The sequence below is a fragment of the Hylobates moloch genome, unplaced genomic scaffold (assembly GCF_009828535.3).
Source record: "Hylobates moloch isolate HMO894 unplaced genomic scaffold, HMol_V3 SCAFFOLD_13, whole genome shotgun sequence".
Classification (NCBI taxonomy): Eukaryota; Metazoa; Chordata; class Mammalia; order Primates; family Hylobatidae; genus Hylobates; species Hylobates moloch.
The window spans coordinates 24553172-24577362 of NW_026652288.1; the positions used below are offsets into that span (position 1 = coordinate 24553172).

At 48.7% G+C, this 24191-nt stretch overlaps 1 protein-coding gene across 3 annotated transcripts in view; it reads right to left on the reverse strand.

The window, feature by feature from the left end:
* The window catches only part of ADCY3 (adenylate cyclase 3), a 100380-nt gene that overhangs the window by 39831 nt on the left and 36358 nt on the right, over window positions 1–24191 (reverse strand). For 2 of the 3 annotated variants that reach the window (XM_032172393.2, XM_032172392.2), the window contains exon 3: window positions 11819–11968. The exons of the other annotated variant lie outside the window; for it this stretch is intronic. In XM_032172393.2, the coding sequence (XP_032028284.1) occupies window positions 11819–11968 (150 nt within the window). The remainder of the gene's footprint in view (window positions 1–11818; window positions 11969–24191) is intronic. 3 annotated transcript variants of the gene reach the window in all.

The window sequence follows — 24191 nt, forward strand, 5'->3', positions numbered from 1 at the left end:
GCCAGATATGTGCTTGGCAGAGGCAAAGAGGATGCTTCGCATGCCAGGGCTGCACCAAGAGCTCCAAATCCACAAGGCCTCAGGGCAGGGCAGGCTCCACTACCTCCCTGCAGGAGACTGGAGCCAGGGAGGTTAAACCAGCAAAGCCACTGGAATCTGAGACCCTTGCATTACCCAAATGCTCTGTTGCCTCAATGCGCCCTTTGACGTGGACATGCTCACCACAGTGAGGAGGCAGAAGGGGATGCCTGTGCTTGAGGGACTGTGCCGCCTCGCCCTCCTGGACCATGGCTGGCTGCCCACCCATCTGGGAGTTGACTGTCATTAGCAGGAGGCTGGTCATCTTCATAACAGAAGGTACAACTTCCCAGGGGATGGCAACAGAGAGAGCGGGCTCAGGTCACCAGAGCATCCCTACATCTCACTTCACAGCAGAGGAGGAAGCTGAGGCCCAGCGAGGAGACACCTGCTGGGACAGCCACATGGCCAGTGCTGCCCTTCAGCCACACACTCTTAAGGCAGCTTAGAAGACAAGACAAATGACTGAGCACAGGGTTCACGCCTGCAATCCCAGCACTTTGGGAGGCCAAGGCAGGCAGATCACTTGAGGTCAGGAGTTTGAGACCAGTCCAGCCAACGTGGCAAAACCCCATCTCTACTAGAAATACAAAAATTAGCTGTGTGTGGTGGTGGGCACCTGTAGTCCCAGCTACACGGGAGGCTGAGGCAGGAGATTCGCTTGAACCTGGGAGGTGGAGGTTGCAGCAAGCCAAGATCATGCCACTGCACTCCAGCCTGGGCGACAGAGCGAGACTCCATCTCAAAAAAAAAAAAAAAAAAAAAAAAGCATCTGACCAAATAAAAAGTGAGACATGGACCCTGGGCACTCAATTCTGGAAGGAGGCCTCTTTTTTGCAGAGGGTAGACTAACAATTGTTTTCATAGGAGACACCCAAATAATTTTTTTAAATAGAGAATTTTCTTAAAAAAGACATTAGGCACACATGTAAGTAAGGGACGGCCTGCTCTGACACTGACCTCAAATGGTCTTCGGAGCCACTTCCAAACCAGGTTCTGTTTCCTCTCGTACCAGGACTGTCTGCGGCCCTTTCCAAAGTGTTTTTCCATCTATTATCTCATTTTTATTCTCATGAGGAGCTTTTACAGGAGGAAAGTGAAACGGGGTCATGCAGCCTCTAGTACGGGCCTGCACTCAGCTCCGAAGACCCGTCAGCTGATGTTTCTGAAATGTCAGCTCAGCCCAGAGCCCACGCCACTCCCAGCGTCAGCCCCAATGCCTTGGTTGGGAATGACCTTTGTCCTGGCTGGAAGAGAGAAGGGGAAGGGTGCACGGGCCCCAGCCAGCTCCCATCCCACCTCACCGCCCTGACTTCAGCCGGTGCCTCCCCAGGGGCTGGGGGCCAGCGTGACGGCATCTCGGAGCCCCAAAGGGCTTCATGGTTTTTAGACTCCCCTCTGCCTTATTTCATATGATTCCCAAACTATCCCCTAACAATGGTGTTATTTTTAATCCCATATTTTCAGAAAATTAAACTGAAGACCAGAGAGGTGAAGTGCCAACACCACACAGAGAAAGCCAGGACTCACAGTCCCCCAAAAATGCTGGCAGAGGCTGTGGATGCAAATCCAGGTCCAAGATGACCAGCGGGGGCATCCCTCCCCAACCCCCAGTACAGACTCTGGTGTCCGCCACAAGGTGAGGCTGGAGCATAGGACGGTGGGACTGTGCTAGCGTCTGGGTCCCCTGTCCTCACGTGCAAGGCCTGTCCCAGGGCTCACCAGGTCCTTTTCTATCTGGTTTTAAAAATCAAGCTTGGGTCCCAGGTTTTTTTTGGGGGAAGATGTTGCGGAACTAGCTAGAGGTAGTGGTGGCATAACATGGTGAGTGTACTAAACCACTTTCAAGGGGTTTTATTTTATGTGCATTTTACCTCTATAATAAAGAAAAAAAAAAATCAAGCAAACCTGAGTTTTTCTAACTGCATATCTAATTTATAATACCATATTCATTTTTAAAAATTATTTTTCAAAAGAAGTTCCAGATTAAAGGAGGTTTTGGTGGCCTTTTCTACTTTTCTATATCTTCAAAACTGTATCCAACAATCATATGACGGTAGAGAGTTTGAGTGTCTATGTGCAGGCACTGTGCAATAACTACTTATCTCCCCTAATGCCATAGGAGAGAGGCAGAGACTCTGGTACTTGATTCTCGGCTGCTATGCTATATGAGAGGAAGGTGTTACATTTATAATCTCTTAATCAGGATAAAACATGGCTAGGCCACTCTCAAATATCAGGACCAAAAAAAGGCTCGAAGGAATATGCCTCTGTGATGGTTAATACTAAGTGTCAACTTGATTGGATTGAAGGACACAACGTATCGATCCTGGGTGTGTCTGTGAGGGTGTTGCCAAAGGAGATTAACATTTAGAGTCAGTGGGCTGGGAAAGGCAGACCCACCCTAAATCTGGGTGGGCACCATCTAATCAGTGGCCAGTTTGCTAGAATATAAACAGGCAGAAAAATGTGAAAAGAGAGACTGGCCTAGCCTCCATCCAGCCTACACTTTTCTCCTGTGCTGGATGCATCCAGCCCTCCAACATTGGACTTGAAGTTCTTCAGTTTTGGAACTCGGACTGGCTCTCCTTGCTCTTACCTGCAGATGGCCTATTGTGGGACCTTATGATCGTGTGAGTCAATACCTAACAAACTCCCCTTTATATCTATCTATTCCATTAGTTCTGTCCCTCTAGAGAACCCTAATACAGCCTCTATCAGTCCTTTTTGTTTTAGAGATGGAGGTCTCACTATGTTGGCCAGGTTGGTCTTGAATTCTTGGCCTCAAGCAATCCTCCTGCCTCAACCTCCTAAAGTGTTAGGATTACAGGCATTGAGCCACTATGCCAGCCTCTTTTTTATTTCTTTATAATTGTATATTCTTGCCAAATATTACACAGTGTAGGCCAAGAAAGCAAAGGAACTCTTCCAAACTTGAGTTTATCTGTCTGTGGCTTGAGCCAAATGAGGATAAGGAAGGAAACAGCCCACAGGATGTCACTCCTGCCTTGAGGCTGGTTCCCTGGGGCTGGAGTTTTCAAATAGGAATCCTTCGGGGAGGGTTTCCAAAAGCAATGAGGTATTTTCTAGATAAACAAGGAAAACTTAAGTGCCTAAGTATACTCTCACTCATTGCTGGTGGAGTATAAATTGTTTGAAGCACTATAGGAGGCCAGTCACGGTGACTCATGCCTGTAATCCCAGCACTTTGGGAGGCCAAGGCAAGAGGATCACTAGAGGTCAGGAGTTCGAGACTAGCCTGTCCAACATGGCAAAACCCCATCTCTACTAAAAATACAAGAGAAATTAGCTGGGAGTGGTGGTGGGCACCTGTAATCCCAGCTACTCCGGACGCTGAAGCAGGAGAATAGCTTGAACCCGCAGGCGGAGGCTGCAGTGAGCTGAGATCGTGCCACTGCATTCCAACCTGGGTGACAGAGCAAGACTATGTCTCAAAAAAAACCGAAACAAAACAAAACAAAAAAAGCACATTCCAGATTCCTCAAAAAATTAAACACAGAACCACCATATGACCCGACAATTCCACTTTTGGGTATATATCCAAAAGAACTGAAAACAGGGACTCAAACAGATACCTGTACACGGGTGTTCACAGCAGCACCATTCACAACAGCAAAGCCACAGAAAACACCCAAATGTCCAAATGAACAAACAAAATGTGGTGTATACATGCGAGGAGATATCAGCCTTAATGGGAAAGAAATGCTGATCTGCATGACGGCACAGAAGAACCTTGAAGACACCATGCTAAGTGAAATAAGCCAGTCAAAAAGGGACAAATACATGATTCCACTTATATAAAGGACCTAGCAGAGGCAAATTCAGAGACACAGTAGAACAGTGGTTACCAGAGTCTGGGAGAATGGGCAGTTATTGTTTAATGGGCACAGAGTTTCTCTTTGGGATGATGAAAAGGTTCTGGAAACGGACAGTGGTGATGGCTGCACGACATTGTGAATGCACTTAATGCCACTGAATTGTACACTTAATGGTTAAAATGGTAAATTTTATACTATGTATATTTTACAGTAGCTATATATATAATTTTTAAAATGCAAATGTCCTTTGATCCAGCAATTCCACTTCTAGGTTTTTATTCTTCCACAGATATGCTTGCACATATATCCTATGATATAATAAATACCGCTAGCTACAAGGATATTTATTACAGCAATGTTTACAGTAGCAAAAGATCGGAAATAACCTAGAAGTCTACGGAGAGCGCAACAAAATAAATTGTTACTTCTGTATAATGACTGAACACAGTCATTAAAAAGGATGTGGCAATGCAATATGGACTTAGAATGCTTTCTAAGATAGTAGGTGAAAAGATCTAGTGCCTGTAATCCCAGCATTTTGGGAGGCCAAGGCGGGCAGATCACTTGAGGTAAGGAGTTCAAGACCAGCCTGGTCAACATGGTGAAACCCCATCTCTACTAAAAATACAAAAATTAGCCAGGCGTGGTGGTGCACGCCTATAGTCCCAGCTACTTGGGAGGCTGAGGCAGGAGAATCGCTTAAACCCAGGAGGCGGAAGTTGTGAGTCGAAATTGTACCACTGCACTCTAGCCTCAGCAACAGAGTGAGACTCTATCTCAAAAAAAAAAAAAAAAAAAAAAAAGATTTAGTACAAAAGAGTGAATAGGCTACCGTGTGTGTGTGTGTGTGTGTGTGTGTGTGTGTGTGTGTGTGTGTGTGAAAATTCTATAAAATTCTATAAACCTCTGAAAGGGTACATTAAAAACATAATAGTGGTGATTGATGGATGGGGGCTGGATGGCTAGGGGAAATGAAGGTGGGATGACTTACTTTTCCTAGTATACACTTTTTCATACTTTTACGATTTTATACATGTATACTTTTGCTATAGAGGATCTTACAGCAGGCCAACCCTCCAGCCAAGAACAACTTTAAAAGCTGGACAAAATACATAAAAAGAACCTAGCTCTTTAAAGGCAATGGAAACAACCAAAGCAGCCAGGATTTGAGGGGCCAAGATCTCAGGGGAAGGGAAACACATTTAAGTGAGCCCAATGCACTCTGCCATTTTTCCCTTGCGACCGGGGTCAAGAGGCTGGAGAGAGAGCAATGATGAGGGCTTTCAAGGGGCTGGAGAAACAAGGACTGTGAGCACGGATTCCAAGGCAGAGAGAGTAGAGGGGCTAAGACCCCAGGGAAAGAGAATCATACAACAGTGAGTACGACTTTCTGTACACTATTACGCTTTAGTATTTGCATGGGGCAAGGGACCAAGAATCCAAGCACAAAGTGAGAGCTAAGAGGCTAAGCTTTCAGCAGCCTCACATTGCTGAGGAGTTCAAGATACCAGGAGAAAAGCACCAGCCTTTCAGGTAAGACCCCTGAAAAGCTATTTCCTACCTGCCCCTGCTCTAACCATCTACCACAAGAAAAGTAAATCCTCCCTGGAGAGACACAACATTATTCAGAACCACTACTATTTCCCACGCACAGTATCTAGTATTTAATTTTTAAAAATGCCAGGAGGCTAAAGTGGGAGGATCGCTTGAGGCCAGGAGTTTGAGACCAGTTTGGGCAACATAGTGAGACTCCATCTCTACAAAAAAAGCATTTTTTTAATTAGCTGGGCATGGTGGCACACGCCTGCAGTCCTAGCTACTCAAAAGGCTGGGGTGGGAGTTTTGCTTGAGCCCAGGAGTTTGAAGATGCATAAGCCACTGCACTCCAGCCTGAGTGACAAAGCAAGACCCTCTCTCAAAAAAAAAAAAAAAAAAAAAAAAAAAGGCCAAGATGCCAGGTTTCAACAACAAAAAAATGCATACCCATTGGTATTATTATGGTTGTCAGTCAGGAACTTTAAAATAAATGTTTAATATATTCTAAAAAATAGATGACAAAATAGGAATACATAGTTAGGGAACTAAAGTCCAGTTTTTAAAATCAAATGGAAATTCTAGGACAGAAAAATATATAATTGAAATTGATGACTCAATAAAAGAGCTCAACCACTGATCTGACAAACCAGAGGAAGACAGGATTAGTAAACTGTAGATTAGGCCCATCAAAACATTGTCTGAAGTGCAAAAAGGAAAAACGATTCAGAAAAAGAAGAGAGATACTTCTGGAACATGGTAAAAATGTCTAATAAGGATATTGAGTCCTAGAGGAAAGGAGTGAATGGGAAGAAGCACTAAAAAGACACTGGCTGAAAATGTTCAAAACTGACGAGAGACATCAACATTCAAAAAGCTCTTTGAATACCAAGCAGAACAACTGCAAAGAAAACTCCCAGGCGCAGCATCATAAAACTGCTGAAACCAAAAACAAAGAGCACTGGGAAAGCAACCACAGGAAAAAGCATGCATTAATGTAACAGGAGCAACAGTCTATCTGACAACTGGCATTTCAACAGGAATGAGGGAAGCGGGAAGGATAGTGAAATGCTTTTAAAGGGCTAGAAGTAAAAAAAAAAATGGCAGCCTAGAATTATCTGCAAAAAGTCTTGGCATGATTTGAATGTGTCTGTTCAAAATTCAGGTGTTGCCAATGTAATACTATTAACAGGTGGGGCCTTTAAGAGGGGATCAGGCCACAAGGGTTAAGGCCCTTTTAAAAGGGGCATCACATAACATTCAGCTAGCCCACCCTTCTGCCATGTATGGACACCAGAGCAAATGCTGGTACCTTGATCTTGGACTTCCTAGCCTCTAGAACTGTAAGTAGTAAATTTCTGTTCTTTATAAAATTACCCAGTTTCAGGTATTCTGTTGTAGCAGCACAAAACAGATGAAGACAGGTATCTTTCAAAAATGAAAGCAAAATAAACATACTCCTAGGTAATCAGAAATGGAGAGAATTTGGTACCAAGAGATCAGCATAAAAGGTAATACTAAAGGGAATTCTTCAGGAAAATGAAGCAAAGAAATGGAGAAAGGAAGAGCAATTGAGAGGGCAAAACTGTGGGTAAATATAAGAATATTAATAAGAATATTATATAAAATAATCACAATAAGGGCTTGTGGGGTTTAAAATATGTTGAACTAAAACACATTACACTAATAGCCAGAAAGTGGGGGGCAGAGGCTTGTGAAATGAAGTTAAAAGGTTCTGAGGTCCTTGCATCGTGACTAAAGAGCTAAGTACTAATTTGGGGCAGATGCAAATATGACATAGTTGACATTATTTCATTTTTTAAAGATTTTGACAGATTTGGCAGAATATACATTATTCTCAAGTGCATCAAAACTGACCACATGCTAGGCCAAAAATCAAGTTCCAAGAAATTTCAAAGACTTGAAATCAGAGTATGTTCTCTGACCACAATAAAGATAAAAAACAACATAATTGTAAACAAATCCTCAAATGTTTAGAACTTAGTGCACTTCTACATCGCCCATGGATCAAAGGCATTTCAATGAAAATTAGTAAATATTTTAAATTGAACGACATTGAAAATACGGCATATTAAAACTTGTGAGATAAAGCTCAAACAACGTAATGAGTGAGATCTGTAGCATCAAATACATATTTTAGGAAAGAAAGGCTGAAAATTGGCCATCTGAAGTTCTATTTTGGCTGGGCCTGGTGGCTCACGCCTGTAATCCTAACACTTTGGGAGGCCGAGGTGTTCGAGACCAGCCTGACCAACACGGTGAAACTCTGTCTTTACTACAAATACAAAAAATTAGCCAGGTGTGTTCCCAGCTACTCGGAGGCTGAGGCAGGAGGATACCTTGAACTCAGGAGGTGGAGGGTGCAGTGAGCCTAGATTGCGCCACTGAACTCCAGCCTGGGTGACAGAGCAAGATTCAGTCTCCAAAAAACAAAATAAAGTTCCATTTTAAGAAGGTAAGAAAGGACACAAATTAAGCCCAAAGAAAAAAGAGGTAATGACAAAGTTTAACTTAGAGATAAGAGGCTGGGCACAGTGGCTCACGCCTGGTAATCCCAACACTTTGGGAGGCTGAGGCGGGTGGATCATGAGGTCAGGAGATCGAGACCATTCTGGCTAACATGGTGAAACCCTGTCTCTACTAAAAAAAATACAAAAAAATTAGCCAGGCGTGGTGGCAGGCACCTGTAGTCCCAGCTACTCGGGAGGCTGAGGCTGGAGAATGGCGTGAACCCAGGAGGCAGAGCTTGCAGTGAGCCTAGATCGCACCACTGCACTCCAGCCTGGGTGACAGAGCCAGACTCCGTCTCAAAATAAATAAATAAATAAATAAATCAATCAGAGATAAGAAATGTACAAAGAAAGCAACAAAGATTAAAGGTGGTCTGCTGAACAGGCTAAAACAATAAGCCTTAGCAAGACTGATTAAGAAAAATTTTAAAAAGGCACAAATTATCTTTGGTAATGAAAAAAAGGAACATCATTACACATTTCAGACAAAAGATTAAAAGAAAATATTAAGAATGTTATGCCAAAATTTTGAAAATTTGAATGGACATGTTTCTGAGGGAAAAAAACCTCTCTAAAACCTATATAAAAGGAAATATAAAATCTGAACAACCTTATTATCTATGATGGAAACAGAATCTTCCCCTAAAGAACACTCCAGGCCTATAGGACTTCTTCATTCGTGCCTTTTTTTTTTTTTTTTTTTTTTAAGCCAGAGTCTCACTTTGTGCTCAAGCTGGAGTGCAGTGGCACAATCACGGCTCACTGCAGCCTCAACCTGCTGGGCTCAAGTGATCCTCCCACCTCAGCCTCCCAAGTAGCTGGGACTACAGGCATGCACCACCACACTCAGCTAATTTTTTAATTTTTTGTAGAGATGGGGTCTTGCTTTGTTGCTCAGGCTGGTCTTGAACTCCTGGACCCAAGTGATCCTCCTGTCTCAGTCTCCCAAAGTGCTGGTACTACAGGCATAGCCACCTGCCTGGCCACACCTACAGGCCAGCCACATGCCTGGCCATGACTTCTAAATTTAAAGAATAACCCAAATTATCTTCAAACTATCAGGCATTAGAAACTTCTCAAATTATTTAATGAGTTGGGCATAACCGTAATACCAAAACCTGTCAAGCACATGGAAAGGAAGGAAAATGGCAGGCAGGTTTCTCTCTTGAACAGAGACAGAAGACGTAAGGAGAATGTAGGTAAATGGAAACTCACAGGGGGCAGGATTCCAATCTCCCCAATGGTAACAGTGCTTTACCAATCCCAGTGGGATTCACATAGATTCCTCCTTACCCTTAAAACAATCTCTCAGCAGGGAGCGGTGGCTCATGCCTGTAACTGCAGCACTTTGGGAAGCCGAGGCGGGTGGATCACCTGAGGTCAGGAGTTTGAGACCAGCCTGGCCAACATGGTGAAACCCCATCTCTACTAAAAATACAAAAAAAATTAGTCAGGCATGGTAGCAGGTGCTTGTAATCCCAGCTACTTGGGAAGCTGAGGCAGGAGACTCGCTTGAACCGGGGAGGCGGAGGTTGCAGTGAGCCGAGATTGTGCCATTGCACTCCAGCCTGGTGACAAGACCAAGACTCCGTATCAAAAAAAAAAAAAAAGAAAGAAAGAAAAAAAAATCTCTCAAAGAAGGTTTTACATATGGGGATACTGAAGTCCAAAGAGGAGCAGCAACAAGCCCAAGGTCACACTCAGGACAGAGCCTGGCTAGACAAATTCATCCCACTTGGAGAATTCTAGGCCCCGGCTGTGTGCCCAGCTAGGCCTGAGGATGCCCCTTACTCCTCAACTCCCCCAACACCTCTGCACCTCCCTTCCACCTAACCTGGACCTCTCTGTCCTGGGGCCAATGTCTGCTCTGCCGCTGCAGCGTGGGCAGGCAATGCAGAGAAGCACCAGTGTGGCCTGGGCAGGCTGCTAGCACCCTCAGGAGTCCTGGGGCACCCAGGGATGACCCTCTCTGCTGGTGCCCAGGCTCCCTGCGCTGACCCTGCCCAGAGGGAGCATATGGCCTTGGGCGTTAGAAAGCAGGCCTCATGGCCCCGTGCACTCAGCCTACCTCTAAAAAGCTCTATGGGTTACAAAGCACTTCTGTGTTTCTCATTTGACCCTCAAGAAACCTACAAGACAAATGTCAATACCTCCACTTTGCAGATGAGGAAAAGTGAGTCTCCATAGGGTGGATAACTTATCTAAATTATCTACATGAGAACAGCCCCAGGGTGAAACACAGGGCCTTCCTCATCACACCAGGGGGCCCCCACAAGACCGTTCAGTGAGAGTTAAGATGTCCTAGATTGTACAATATGAGACAGACAAGATCGATGCAGACAGACATGCTGAAAACTGCACAAATGTTATAAGAATGCTTGCCTAGCTAGGTGGTGACACATGCTTTTTTTTTTTTTTTTTTTTAGTGTAGAGAACCCAGAGGGATGCTGCCACAGTGTGAGATCAGATACAAACAAGAAATGAGACAGTATTAAAAAAAAACAGAAGTTGAAGAATGCCTTTCAAGGGGCTTTACAAGCCGGGAAAGGAGGATTCTTTAAATATACACAGGCCAAAGCAGCTCCTCAGTAACCACAGGTCACAGGGCCCAGGGGAAGGGGCGAATACGATGGGTTACTAGGCCTGGACCTTTGTCACAATGGCAGCCAGGGAAACTCCACTCCTATGGGGGCCTTCTGAAAGGAATGAGATTGGTAAATGAGGAGGAAGAAAACATCCCCAGGACAGTGGAATCAGGGGCCCATCAGCTAAATGACTCAGTGTGTGCCTCGGAACAGCACTGTCTAGAGAATGTGAGTGAGGCCCGACGGTGGGGCTCCTGCAAGCCAAGGCTCCAGAGTGGCCCCCAAAACCAAGGCCCTGTCCACCTGAGTGGCAGCATCTATGAAAACAGCAATTTCAGTGAATCAGGAGCACACAGAACCTCCTGAACACAAATGACATGGTTCCCAGAGCAGAGAATCATAGTGTCAACCTATTGAGTGTGTTTTTGAAGGGCAAATAAACCTATGGATAACAGGAAATTGGTGGATGTAATTTCTGGAGACCTTCAAAAAGCATGTGAGATGAATCCAGGCCAAAACTATGTAAAAGCCTGAGTGACATGAGAACTAGGAGGACGGTTTGGCCATGGAAGAGACTGGAGGAAAGCCAGGAAACCGAGGAAGGGACAGCCAGGCCTCTCTCTAGATGGAGAATGTAAACAGGGGCATCCCCGGGGAACAGCCTGGTTTTCCTTCTTCAGCAGTGACCTCAGATGGGAAGGTAAGGGAGGGAGGAGCTCCCCTGGGTGGGGGTGTGAGGCTGACACACTTCACCCAGCAGGGCCCTGAGGCTGCAGGATGGGTCAAGGCCCCACGCACGGCATGAGCAGGTGCACGGGGTGGATCTGCGGTTGGACCAGCAAGAGCAGCGGGGGAGGTGTGACGTGAAGGAATGCCCATGATGCCCCTGACCCTGACCTTGGTCCCGAGAAGGTCATCTGAGAAAGGAATGCAGGAAGTCATAGCTGGCTGCTTGGGCAATGCATTTCTTTAAAGGGAAAAGTTTTACGTTACAGAAATAAAGAGCAGGAAGGCAGAAGAGGAGAGATCTGGGTCAAGCAGAAGCAGATTTAGGAGAGGCTCCCTAAAGCTCAGAAGCTGCCCTCTAATGGTGAGGAGCTCAGAAGGCCAAGTTCAGAAGCAAACACCTGAACAGGGTGGATGAACGCCAAGCCCCACGGAGCCAGGGGCTGCCGCTCTGGTTCCTCTCCCTCTGACAAGGCCACAGTCCCTGAGCCCGAGCTCCAGGCCCGAGGCCTCCCGAGAGCCTCACCTGCTGCTGGCTCTGCTCTTCCAGGTTCATCTTCACCTCCAGCGACTGGCGGGCCTCCAGGAAGGCCTTGCGGTGCTTGCGGTCAGCCATGTAGTAGGACATGATGCCCACAGCGATGGCGCACAGGTAGAGGAAGACGTTAGCCAGGATCTGCACCCCAAGAAAGAAGAGAGAAAAGGCCAGGGGTGAAGGCACGTCTTCAGAAAAGGGGATGGAGGAGGTGGGGTGGGTGGTGACCAAAATCAAACCTCAAGTTGCCCAATGTCCAGGGAGGGGCCCAGCACAGCCTTGGACCCCAGAGCCTCAGACACCACCGCATGTACCACAGACGGGTGGTCCACCCAGGGGCATGGCTCAAGGCCTGAAAGGCTCAAGAGTTCCAAGAGGGGCAGGGTGCAGGCATTCAAGGCTGGCTGAGGGGCTGTGGATCCCCCTCCGGCTTCCCAACAAAGCAAGGCTGGCCAGTCCCTCCACCTGTGAGGCCTGAGCAGACCCTTTGCCACCCATTCATTCCTTCACGCATTTGCTCAAGCAGCACTCACTCAGGTGCTCTGCCAATTTGTTGGGAAGGAGGGTGAACAAATCCCAGGTCCCACTGAGCAGGACTGTGTAATCCTAAAAGCTCAGATGGTTTGGGATGTGGCAGGACCCCTGAAGAGGTCCTAGGCTGATTCGGTAGTCACAATGCTTACCTTACATATGTGTGATAGGTTTCTAGTTTTCTGGGATTCACAGGTATCCTCTCAGCTAACCCCACCTGCCAGCAGGTGAGGGGTGCCCAGTACCAATACTCAGGTCTCAAGCTATTGTGGGGGTTTCCTGGGACTTGAGGTCTCCCCCACTGCCTGCAAGGTCAGTGCCCCGGCTCAAAGGGCTTCTGGGGCATCAAGTGCCTGTTCCCCATCCCTGGCATCCTCAAGATGCCCAAGGTGTCCTGGCCCACTTCCATAGGCTGCAGGGACTGCAGATCTGATGGTCTCCTGCTGGGGTAACCTTGGATACAGATCTGAACATCCCAACCCTGCCTGGCATCCAGGCCTGGCTGCTGCTACTCCAATCTTTGGCCATGACTGGGCCCCAACATGGCTGGACCAAGTGCTAATCCTTCCTCCTTCTCCAAGACCACTGGCCTCAGTAAGCCTTTTCAAGCAAGGCCTCTTTCCTGGTCTGGCTCCCCCAGCTTCCCTGGTGCCAGCTCCGTGCCCTTCCCCCGAGGCTGTGGCCACCCTCCCAGCCCTGGTTCCCCGACGCCTCGCCTGCTAGGTGTGGTTTCTTGGAACCGAGTTTGGAGTTGAGAAATGATGGGAAGAGAAGCGAAGAATTTCTCAATTTCTGGCCCTCAGGGGATAAAAGATTGGCCTCAGAGTAGAATGGATTCTGGGGTAGGTGAAAAAGGCAGGGAAGTCAATTTTTTATTTTTAAACAAGATGGTCTAACAGACAACAAGGGAGGCTGATTCTGACATGAATTTTCTGGGTTCTCTTGGTTATGCCATATCCCCTGAACTGTGTTGTGTTTCATCAGAGCTGATCAATACTTGCCCTGAGGATCAACCACCACCACGGCAGAATGTTCCTGCAGCCTCTGTGGCACTCAACAAGGGCCCGCTGCGTCATGAGTCAGGAGGTCAGGCGAGTCTCAGTGCTGGTCAGCACGTCACCGGGTATAGATCCCCAAGCTCTGCTGGCGTCTGGTTCCAGCCTGTAACGACCTGTTGACCTCTTGGGTCTGAGCAGCCCCAGTCACCTACCCCGTTTGTGGGGCAAGTCTGTTGGGACAGGACAACCCACCCCTGTCTGAGTGGTCAGTACCATACGGCCTCAGGCCACTCAGTCAACACCTGAATGGTCAGCCTTATTGGAGCCAGAAGGGAACTGTGAGTGCAGGTTGGGAAGGAGAGGCCTCTGTGACTTGGGGGAGGCTCAGGGACTGGAGCCAGCCCGACTCTCTGGCCAGCCTGGGAGCTGGCCCCCTCTCCCTCCCGGCTGGGCCTCTGTGGGCCAGGTCTTCTTCTGGCCTTGCTTTTCCCCTCGGAAGTGAGGCAGACAAAGACCAGACAGTGTCAGGGCTGGAGGGAGCTTTGAGGGGAGCTGATTCTCAGCTCACCGATGAAACTGGAGCTCAGAGTAGTGGTTGGACCTGGAAAGTTGCCCAGCTGGTGAGGGGCAGGGTCAGAGTCTAGGGTTCCCCCCGAATTTATGTCCCCATATTGTACGTACCTACAAGTGCAGTGAAAAAGCAGATTTTTAAAAACTTGCAGATCAATGAAAGAAATACTGTCCTACATAGAGGGTCACCAGGCATGAGCCAAGCCTGACCCTGCTTCCAGCCTTGGGTCATAATCTTTGGTGATTGGTGTGAAGTTTTTTGAGACAGTTGCACAGCAGGTCTTAGGTAGACAACCGAGGGGGTAATGACAGTAACTCCTTGCACAAGCTCAGTGCTGCTCACTCGATAGAGCCTGTCCCATCTGTCCCTATGAGATGGCCAGGCAAGGCATGTCCATCCCTGCCAGGGAACTCCCTCCCTGCCTCCCAGTGAGCTCACTGTTTCTAGAAAATTCTGTGAGTGCCAGGTCTTGGGTTTCCTAGAGCACCCCCAATTCTCTCAACTTGCCTCAACTAAGGAGGAGGACCCCCTGGGGTGCTGCCCCCTGTTCCATCCCTGTGGTCCCTCTCTCCCACGAAGTCGTGGCTACAAGGCCTGCAAGGAGCTTGGCAACCCCCAACCTCCCCCCTACCCCCCGTGGGTGCAGCTGATGGGAGGCTCAGCCACAGCCCTAGAGGCCAACTCGCAGCCTCCAGGGCCAGGCCACAAATCCCATCGGGTGGTGCTGCCAAGCCCAGAAAACCTCAAGCCGGAAGCAGGAGCCGGCTTTGAGAGAAGATTCCAGAGTGAGCCGGAAAAGAGCTGCACTGGTGGTGGGAGAGGCTCCGGACAGGGTCACCTGGGAAGATGGCGCACCCTGGGGCGCTCATGCAGCAGGCGGGAGGCGAGGGTGGCAGCAGTGCTCCCAACGACACTGATGTGCAGCCTGGGCGTCCCCCTCCCAGCCTGTTTCCTCACCTGTATCCTCACCTCAGCATCACATTAAGTCCTAGACACAAGCACACACTTTATCAGCCTCATCTCCTCTAACTCTACAACCAGTGCTGAGGCAGGTGATGTCACTCTGGTTTTACAGAAGGAATTGAGATTAAACAAGGTGTTAAAACTAGAGGGTGAGAGCTCCTCCTGCATTCAAATCTCATTATTCTATGGTTCAAAACCCCTCCCTAAAGCACTCCTCAACTTATTTACGTATTTCACAACCCCATCTTTTCCCAGAAAGGAGTGTAGACTTCTTTTTTTTGGGGGGGGGGGGGGGGGGGTTCAGATAGAGACAGGGTCTCACTCTGTTGCCCAGGCTGCACTGCAGTGGCACATTCAGGGCTCACCACAGCCTCAAACTCCTGAGCTCAAGCGAACCTCCCACCTCAGCCTCTTGAGTAGCTGGGATGACAGGCGCACATCACTAGTCCCAGCTAATTTTATTCTTTGTAGAGATGGGGTCTTGCTATATTGCCCAGGCTGGTCTCGAACTCCTGGGCTCAGGTGATCCTCCTGCCTCAGTTGCCCAAAACAATGGGACTACAGGCGTGAGCCACCATACCTGGCCTAGAGATTTTTTAAACTGAAATTTAGATGGTCATGAGCTATAGCACTTAGGTGTGAGCTGCACGCATTTTAAATCTGAAACAATACGTGCAGATTTTCCACCGCTTCCATACACAGCAGTGGCCATTATCATTTCCACGGCTTCCATACACAGTGGCAGCCATTATCTCTAAGCTAATAAGATTCAGAAACTTCCTGTTTCATATTTATAAATGTGTATCTCACTTAGCAAAATGAATGTGCCCCTCAAAATATGTCTGTAAAAAGTAAGTTTCACTCCTTCAGCAGTGAGCAGGGCACTAAGCTGGCCCTGGGAGGGACACTGGCATGACATCATCCCTGTCCCCAGGGCCAGGCAGGTGTGGCCGCAGGAAGGACTTGATGCTGGGTAAGCAGGGCAGCTGCCGTTCCTCTAAAACACATCCCTCAGGATCGCCTCTCATTACAGGTGAAGAACTGAAGACCCAGGAAAAAATTCTGCCTCTGGGGAAAACTTGAACCCTAGTGAGAATCTGAAATAGGTCTTTCACGTCACCATGACACATGGGTTTCTCTGCACCAGGCCTTGAGCTCTGCTGATCTGGGATTAATTTTCCGGTGCTCCCACTCCAAGGTAAGACTGAGAAGAGACCTTCCTTTTTAGAACTCTTCTCCCTCCAGGGTGGCCTTCCCCACACCCAACACTTTGCAAACCCCTCGCCCCATTCCAACCAACCTGGCCCACTTGGCAGGCTCCTGTCCACCTGGGAGCCCTGCAGAGACCTCCCATCTGCTCCATCACCTGTACTGCTGCACCCAAAACAGCCCCTCCTCCTCCCCCATGTCCCCCACACATGGCCCTGCCACTGTGTGCAGGAAGGTGGGCACTGTCCTTAGGTCTGTGTCCTCAGCCCATCCTGGCCCCATCCAGCCCTAGGCGCCCAGGAAGCCTCACGCTGTTGGGTGGCACACATGTGGCTTACGACTCTACACTCACAGACTCACCGCCCATCCCTCCCCGCTTCAGCCTCTGGTCAGCAGGCCAGCGGAGCAGAAGCCATCAGTAAACATGACCTTCTGGCCCTAGGTCCTTCCTGGGACCCAGCTTTGCTGCTTCTAGCCTTCGAGTGAGCATCCCCTACCTATCCCAATTCACCCCCGCCTGAAGAACAAAGAGGAACGAGGCTCAGTCACTCCTCTGAGGACAGCAGACAGGGTACATTTTGGGAGTGATCTAGAACTTCAGACAGAGCAGACCAAGAGGCAGGAAGAGAGGTGTGAACAGTTGGGGAGATCACATCCAATCAGGGTGATGCTGAGGACGGCTTCACGAAGACGTGGGCATTAAAGAAAGATGGGGGGTCTCTCTGAAACACAAAGACCAGCTCAGACACCACACTGGGTGAGTGGCACACAGGAGACTCCTCCCTCTCTGGAATCATGAAGAGCAACTTATTCCCAGGGCTCCTGCTCAAAGTGTTCTGTACACACAGGCACCATCTGACCACCAGACAGAGAGGGAGGAGGCTCCTTGCCTGGGGCGAGACAGCTCGCGCTCGAAGCCTTACTCCTGGGCCCAGGGGCAACAGCTGTACCCGGGAGCTGGCTGCACTGCCCAGTCCCGAGTCCTGGGGTGACTCACCAAACCCATGAGGTTGAGAAGCCTGCTCCGGACACCACCGAAGTCACCTATTCTTGCCCCGTGGTCCCCTTTAGACTGCACAGCACAATAAGGCTCTGTGGTAACGGAGGTGCACAGCCACTGGTGTCTTTATTTGTAGATCTTTTTAATCCTAAAGCTTTCCTGGAAATAACTTATTTCAAAAGAATTGTTCTGCTTTTTAAAAATATACAACATTTTTAGAATAATAAAATGCATCTCCCAAATGGATAAACACTTGGACTAAAGCGTCATCTAACCCATGACAGCCTGATAAAGTGTTTCTAATATCCCGGCTCAGAATGCAAACATGAGAACATTCCTTTACAAAATCCTCCCTCCTGGAAGTTTACGCATCGAAAGATTCTGCACGTTTGCTAACAACCCGTAGTGAAATGGGGCTGCTCTAAGTGGGACTGTCGAGTGGAAGTCACCCCATTGGAGGCAGTTTGGTGGCTCTCTTGCCCAAACCAATCTCTTCCTATAAGCTCATTCCAGCCTGAAGATTCCAGAACACTCTGGAACTGTGGAGAAGAAGCTGAGCGAGAGAAAGCTGCTCAGGGTGCAGTGCCCGTGTCGCCCACAGAGACCTATGACGTTCTGCAGCTGGAGGCCAGCCGCACGGGAACCTCGTCATTAAAACTTACTCAGATGCTTTAGGAAAAAGTCTCCTAGCAGCCATGGGGCAGGAAGGAGGAGGGGAGGTGGCCCCTCCAAAGGCAACCAGCCTTCTCCCACCCAAGGAGGCCCAGCCAGAGCCTGTGAGGCCGCCACTCAGCACAGATGGGTCCCACTTCTGGGGCCACTCTCGCTGCAGACCCCTGTAGAGGCTGCTGCAGTGGCTCCTTAAGTCCCTATGAAATGTCCTAACCCTCAGAGGCCTTCCCTGCCCACCCCTACTCATTCTCGAGTCCTCCTTTGAGGCCCAGCACAGAATGTTCTGCACTTGCCCTTCTCTGTCCTCACTCCTTCGCCTCGTCACCTGGAAAGCAAACTCCACGCAGCCGGGACACGGGATGTTTCCCTGCTGGCTCCCCAGCACCCAGGACTGTGGCACATAGGAAGCCATAGGCGACAACTGGCAGATGGAGGGGCGGGAAGAGGTCAGACCTCGCGGTCACATAGACCTGCACACGGCTGCCCGCAGGCTGTGTGCCCTGGAGCAAGTCGCCTGCCTCTCTGACATGGCTCCTCACCCTTGCAATAACCCCACAGGCTGTTCCAGTGAGACTGAAAGACTGGGCCAGACGCGGTGGCTCACACCTGTAATCCCAGCACTTTGGGAGACCGATGTGGGCAGATCACGAGGTCAGGAAATCGAGACCATCCTGGCTAACACGGTGAAATCCCGTCTCTACTAAAAAAATGCAAAAAGTTAGCCGGGCATGGTGGTGGGTGGGAGATTGAGGCAGAAGAATGGCGTGAACCCGGGAGGCGGAGCTTGCAGTGAGCCAAGATCGTGCCACTGCACAGCAGCCTGGGCGACAGAGAGAGACTGTCTCAAAAAAAAAAAAAAAAAAAAAAAAAGACTGAAAGACTGTATATACCTCACACAGGGCTTGGCACAAAATACACCTTTCATGACTTTTTCTTTGCTTCCATAGAAGGCAAATTAGTACCTAATAATAACACTTTGGGGACGTTTTACAAGAACCTTCATGTTCATCATTCTATTTGTTTCTCACAACAAGAGGAGGCAGGGCAGAGTTTTCTTATTTTCATTTTGCAAAAGACTTAGAGAAATAAGCTTCCAAGCCCCCAGTCTCCCAGCAGACCAAAATCCAGACCCCCTTACCCCGGGCCAGGGCTCCCCTCCCTCAATACTATCACCTTAGCTGAACTGTGATGGATGTCTGCCAAGGCAAGGCTCAGCCGGGGCACAGGGGGCTCCCCAAGAGCTAAGGATCCAGTTAGGACCTGGAACATCTGGGCAGGTGGGAAGGAGGAGGCATAAGGTCTGCAGACAGTGAGTGACTGTCCCATGCTGCCTTGGGCAAATTCTAAGCATCGCTGCACCAAGAGAGACTGGGATCTCCAATAAATGCAACCTTAATCAATACAACATGAGGCTCAAGCCTAGGGCGCTGCTGCCATGACCTTCCAAGCTGGGTATCTGCCAAGTTTCCACTTGTGCCTCAAAACAAAGGGGCCTCCAGAAGCTTTCTGCTTTTTTTTTTTATAACTTGTGCATGCCTTTGGTAAGAGATGTTCAATGTCTACCCTCTTCCAAAACAAAGAGGACTTCCAGAATAGGCATCCAGCCAACCTGACATGTTATGCAAGGTCCCTCAGGATCTACCAGGCAGCCAGAACAGCTTCTCAGGTTGCACACTGCCAGGGGTACCACTACACAGATCTGTCGTGATGGCTTCCCCAGACACGGAACATGGCGGCCTTGGCCCCAGGCTCTACTGTCTTGACTCTGGTTGCTCCTCAACAGGCTCCCCTCCCTCCAATCACAATGGGTCTCTCTCCAGTCCTCCCTACAAGATGTGCTATTTCAGGAATCCAAGGCTCCAACCAAAACAGCCTGCCCCTGCTGCCTGTGGAGGTCCACATGTTATGATGAGTCTGTGACCTTACCCTTGTCAAGCTCTTAGCAGAAATAATAATTCAAACGTAAGAGTATCAGAGCTCAAAAGAGAATAAAAATGGTAGAAAGTGACTAGGTAGCTGCTTTAGATGAGGTCTGAGGAAGAAAGCTGGCCCGAGTTCTTCACTCCCCTGCAAAAGCATCACACAGCCACATCCTTGCAGAGTATAAAGTCTCCTTCCGGCTGGGCATGGTGGCTCACGCCTGTAATCTCAGCACTTTGGGAGGCCAAGGCGGGTGGATCACCTGAGGTCAGGAGTTCGAGACCAGCCTGGCCAACGTGGCAAAACCCATCTCTACTAAAAGTACAAATATTAGCTGGGTGTGGTGGCAGGCATCTGTAATCCCAGCTACTCGGGAGGCTGAGGCAGGAGAATCGCTTGAAACCGGTAGGCAGAGGTTGCAGTGAGCCAAGATAGCACCACTGCACTGCAGCCTGGGCAATAGAGCGAGACTCCACCTCAAAAAAAAAAAGTCTCCTTCCTTCCTGCTGGCGTTGACCATGTGATTTGCTTTGGCCAAAAAGACATCAGCATCTATAACAGCAGCACATTCTGAAATGCCCGTGAGGGCTGGCTTTTCCTCTTGTGCTTCTCCCAACACCAGAACACTACACACCAAGAAGCTCGCTGGTACAACAGAACAAGAAACTGATACAGCAGAACTGATCCCAAGCTGCAGCTTAGAGCCAAAGCCATCCAAGCCCAGCCCAGATCAGCCCCACCCCAGCCGACCCACAGATGTGCAAGTGAGGAATGCGTGGCATGAGCCACCGAGTTCCGGGCTGTTATGCAGCATTAGGTGAAAACAGCTAGCACCGACGTTAGGACAGGTCTCTCGGAAGCAGTGTCATTTCAACTGAGAAGTGAATGCCAAGCAAGACCCGGCCACGGGAGAGGCTGGAAGGGCATTCTGGGTGGAGAAGACACTAGCAGTGCAAAGGAGACCTCCCTACAGCATGAGGCACAGCCTTCCCTCAGTGCAGCTCCTGATGCGTCTGTGTGTATCTCCCAAGAGGATGCAGTAAGTACCTGAGATCATGGGTGTCACTTATATTTGTAGCCCCAGGGCCTTGCACAGCTATTGGCACATAGCAAACGTGAGCTGTATGAACAGCTACAGTGGTAAAAAGATGAAAGAACAGTTCATTCTCCACTGAAGTGTTCGCCCTTGATAAGGGAGCCAAAATGAAGATAAACATAGAGAAGTGGTTCTCAACCACGGGTGATCCGCCCACCACCGAGGCCATTCGGCAGTGTGTCTGGAGACATTTTTGACAGTCACGACTAGGAGGGCGAGTGCTACTGGCCTCTAGTGGGTGGAGGCCAGGGATGCTGCTGAACAGCCTACACTGCACAGGGCAGCTCCCACCACAAAGAACTATCCAGCCCCAAATGTCAATGGAGCCAACGTCGAGAAACCCTGGCCTGGAACAAGGCCTTCTTCCTTTTTGATTCCTGAGTTTTCACAATGAACTTTTTCTTAACCTTTTCTACTAGAGAATAATGAACTCCGAAGCAATGGTGTGAACAAGTAGATTTATTTTTATGTCAATTGTAGAGTTTGTGGCCTAAGAGGAGAATTCTCCTGACACTGAACATAAAGACACAGCAGCCTGATCAATGCACCCACCCAGAAGGCCCACGTTTCAGGGGTGTAGATGGCCAAAATCAGAGAAGGCCATGTGGTCAACCTCCCCATTTCCATGCAGGAATGGACAGCTCAAATGTAGCATCTTATCCTAATCCAGGTATTACTCACTTGGACTAGGCTTTGGAGGAGTTGGTGAGCCCTTAAAGTAGGGGAGAAATCACACTTTGCCCATCTCTGGGAAGCAAGTCCATTGCTTTTGTCAGATTCTCCTAAGGATCTGTTACCCCAGATGACTGAGAACCACAAAACTCCTCAAAAGCTCCAACTCCTCTTGCTGCTTCACTAGACACACAAACACCTGCTCACAGCATTTCCTGTCTTCTCTTATTGATGTGACCTCATTATTTAGTCACCTTGGTCTCTTTCTCCAGGCCAAATAATTCCAATTCTATTTAAAGAAGTCCATTTTAAAGCCGAATCATGTTTGGTCTCAGGTCTTTTTAAAAAGTGGTCAGTTCAACTCTACTGAGTACTCTGGTGAGTGGCAGACCCCATACTGGGCCCTGGAGATTATAAAATTACTTCAAGGAGCTGACTGTACTGGCAGTAAAGAAGCTAGCAGTGGCTGGGCACAGTGGCTCACGCCTGTAATCCCAGCACTTTGGGAGGCCGAGGCGGGTGGATCGCCTGAGGTCAGGAGTTTGAGACCAGCCTGGGCAACTTGGTGAAACCCCGTTTCTACTAAAAATACAAAAATTAGCTGGGTATACGGTGGCACATGCCTGTAGTCCCAGTTATTTGGGAGGCTGAGGCACAAGAACTGCTTGAGCCCGGGAGGCAGAGGTTGCAGTGAGCCGAGATCACACCACTGCACTCCAGCCTGGATGATGGAGTGAGACTCTGTCTCAAAAAAAGGGCCAGGCACGGTGGCTCAAGCCTGTAATCCCAACACTTTGGGAGGCAGAGGCAGGCGGATCACGAGTTCAGGAGTTCAAGACCAGCCTGGCCAACACAGTGAAACCCCGTCTGTACTAAAAATACAAAAATTAGCTGGGCATGGTGGCGGGCATCTGTAGTCCCAGCTACTTGGGAGGCTGAGGCAGGAGAATCGCTTGAACCCGGGAGTCGGAGGTTGCAGTGAGCTGAGATCTCACCACTGCCCTCCAGCCTGGGTGACACAGAGAGACTGTGTCTCAAAAAAAATAAAAAAAGAAGCTAGCAGTGAACAGAGGATGAGCAGCTCAATTCTGAGGGAGAGGGGAGAAGTCAGCAAAAGCCCCCATGAGGGAAGAAAGCTTGGGCTGGCCACACTCAGTTGGAGTTTTCACACATTCTGAAAACACAGAGCTTTCACATATATTTAAGCATATAGATTCTGGATGATAAAGAAAATTCAAACTAATTTCTAACTGACGGCCAGTACTAAGTGAGGCAGGAACGAAAGGGCTCCATGCTTTTGCTCATGCTTTCTTACCTATAAGCAATACTGGGTACATTTATTACACAGATCCCCTGACTTTCTGAAACTAACTTTAGATGAACTTGAAAACAAATGTACCAGCTCAGAGGAAGACAAGTGTATAATCTGGAGACAGAAGATATTTAGGAATCCAGATAGATCATCACACAAACTTAAAATGTAAAAACTTGAAGGGAACAGATCACTGATGACACAAAAACACCAAGCCCTTATTCTCTTGTGTTTGTGCCCATGGAACACGGCAAACTCTTTGGATTCTAAAACTCCCTACCTTTCAATTCAGAAAATGATATTCTGAGAGTAAAACTTTTTGCACACCGTCTGCAACAAAAACCCACATCATCTGCTCTCCTGAATCACAGCTTTCTCCCGGGGATTTGACACATCTTTTTTTCTCCCCTTTAGTCCTTCTAGGGGTTTCTCAGCAATTCCCTCTTCCCTACAGCCTCTCACAGCCTTCCCAGGGACATTCGGCATTTTTTTTTTTTTCCAGTCACTGGTTCTGATGCAACCCTTCCGTGCTGTTCCTGCGTTGCTGTTTTTCCAGTTCAGTGTTTCTGGGCCAGGTGCACCAGCGTCCCAAGGGGAGCTGGTTAAAATGGGAGATTCCAGGGTCCTAGCCCACAGAATCCCCGGCATCTGCATCTGTGCCCTCCTCCAGGTGGTTCTCTTCTACGGAATGACTGTTGAAGGTGGAGTACTAGATATGCAAACAAGGCAAAGAGCTTCCAGCCTTCCTGGGTCTTTAAAACAAACTCTCACGCTGCTGCCTTAGGCCATCTTCCTATGCCTATCCCCTATTTTTCTTCTATGCATTTATTATTTTCTAATAATTTTTTTTTTTTTTTTTTTTTGAGACGGAGTCTTACTCTGTCGCCCAGGCTGAAGTGCAGTGGTGCAATCTCGGCTCACTGCAACCTCCGTCTCCCAGGTTCAAGCGATTCTTCTGCCTCAGCCTCCCGAGTATCTGGGATTTACAGGTGCCCGCCACCATGCCCGGCTAATTTTTGTATTTTTAGTAGAGACACGGTTTTGCCATGTTGGCCTGGCTGGTCTTGAACTCCTGACCTCAAGTGATCTGCCCGCCTCGGCCTCCCAAAGTGCTGGGATTACAGGTGTGAGCCACCGTGCCCGGCCCTCATTTTCTAACAGTCTTCTGATCCCTGGTTCACCCTCACCCTGAGTTAGGTACCTTTTTACCATCCTTTTCCCTTCTGACCAGCATGTCTCCCACACGTTCAAAGCTCCATCCACGGCGGTGCTTTCCACCTGCTGATGCTGCTTCATGTCTCCTGCATTTAATTCAGTTCCCTGGTTTTCAATTCAGATTTAAAGTCCTTTCCAATTTTCCTTCTTCTTGTCCTGAGAGACTCTGGTCTGGAAGGACCATGGCAGGTCATGGACCAGGCCT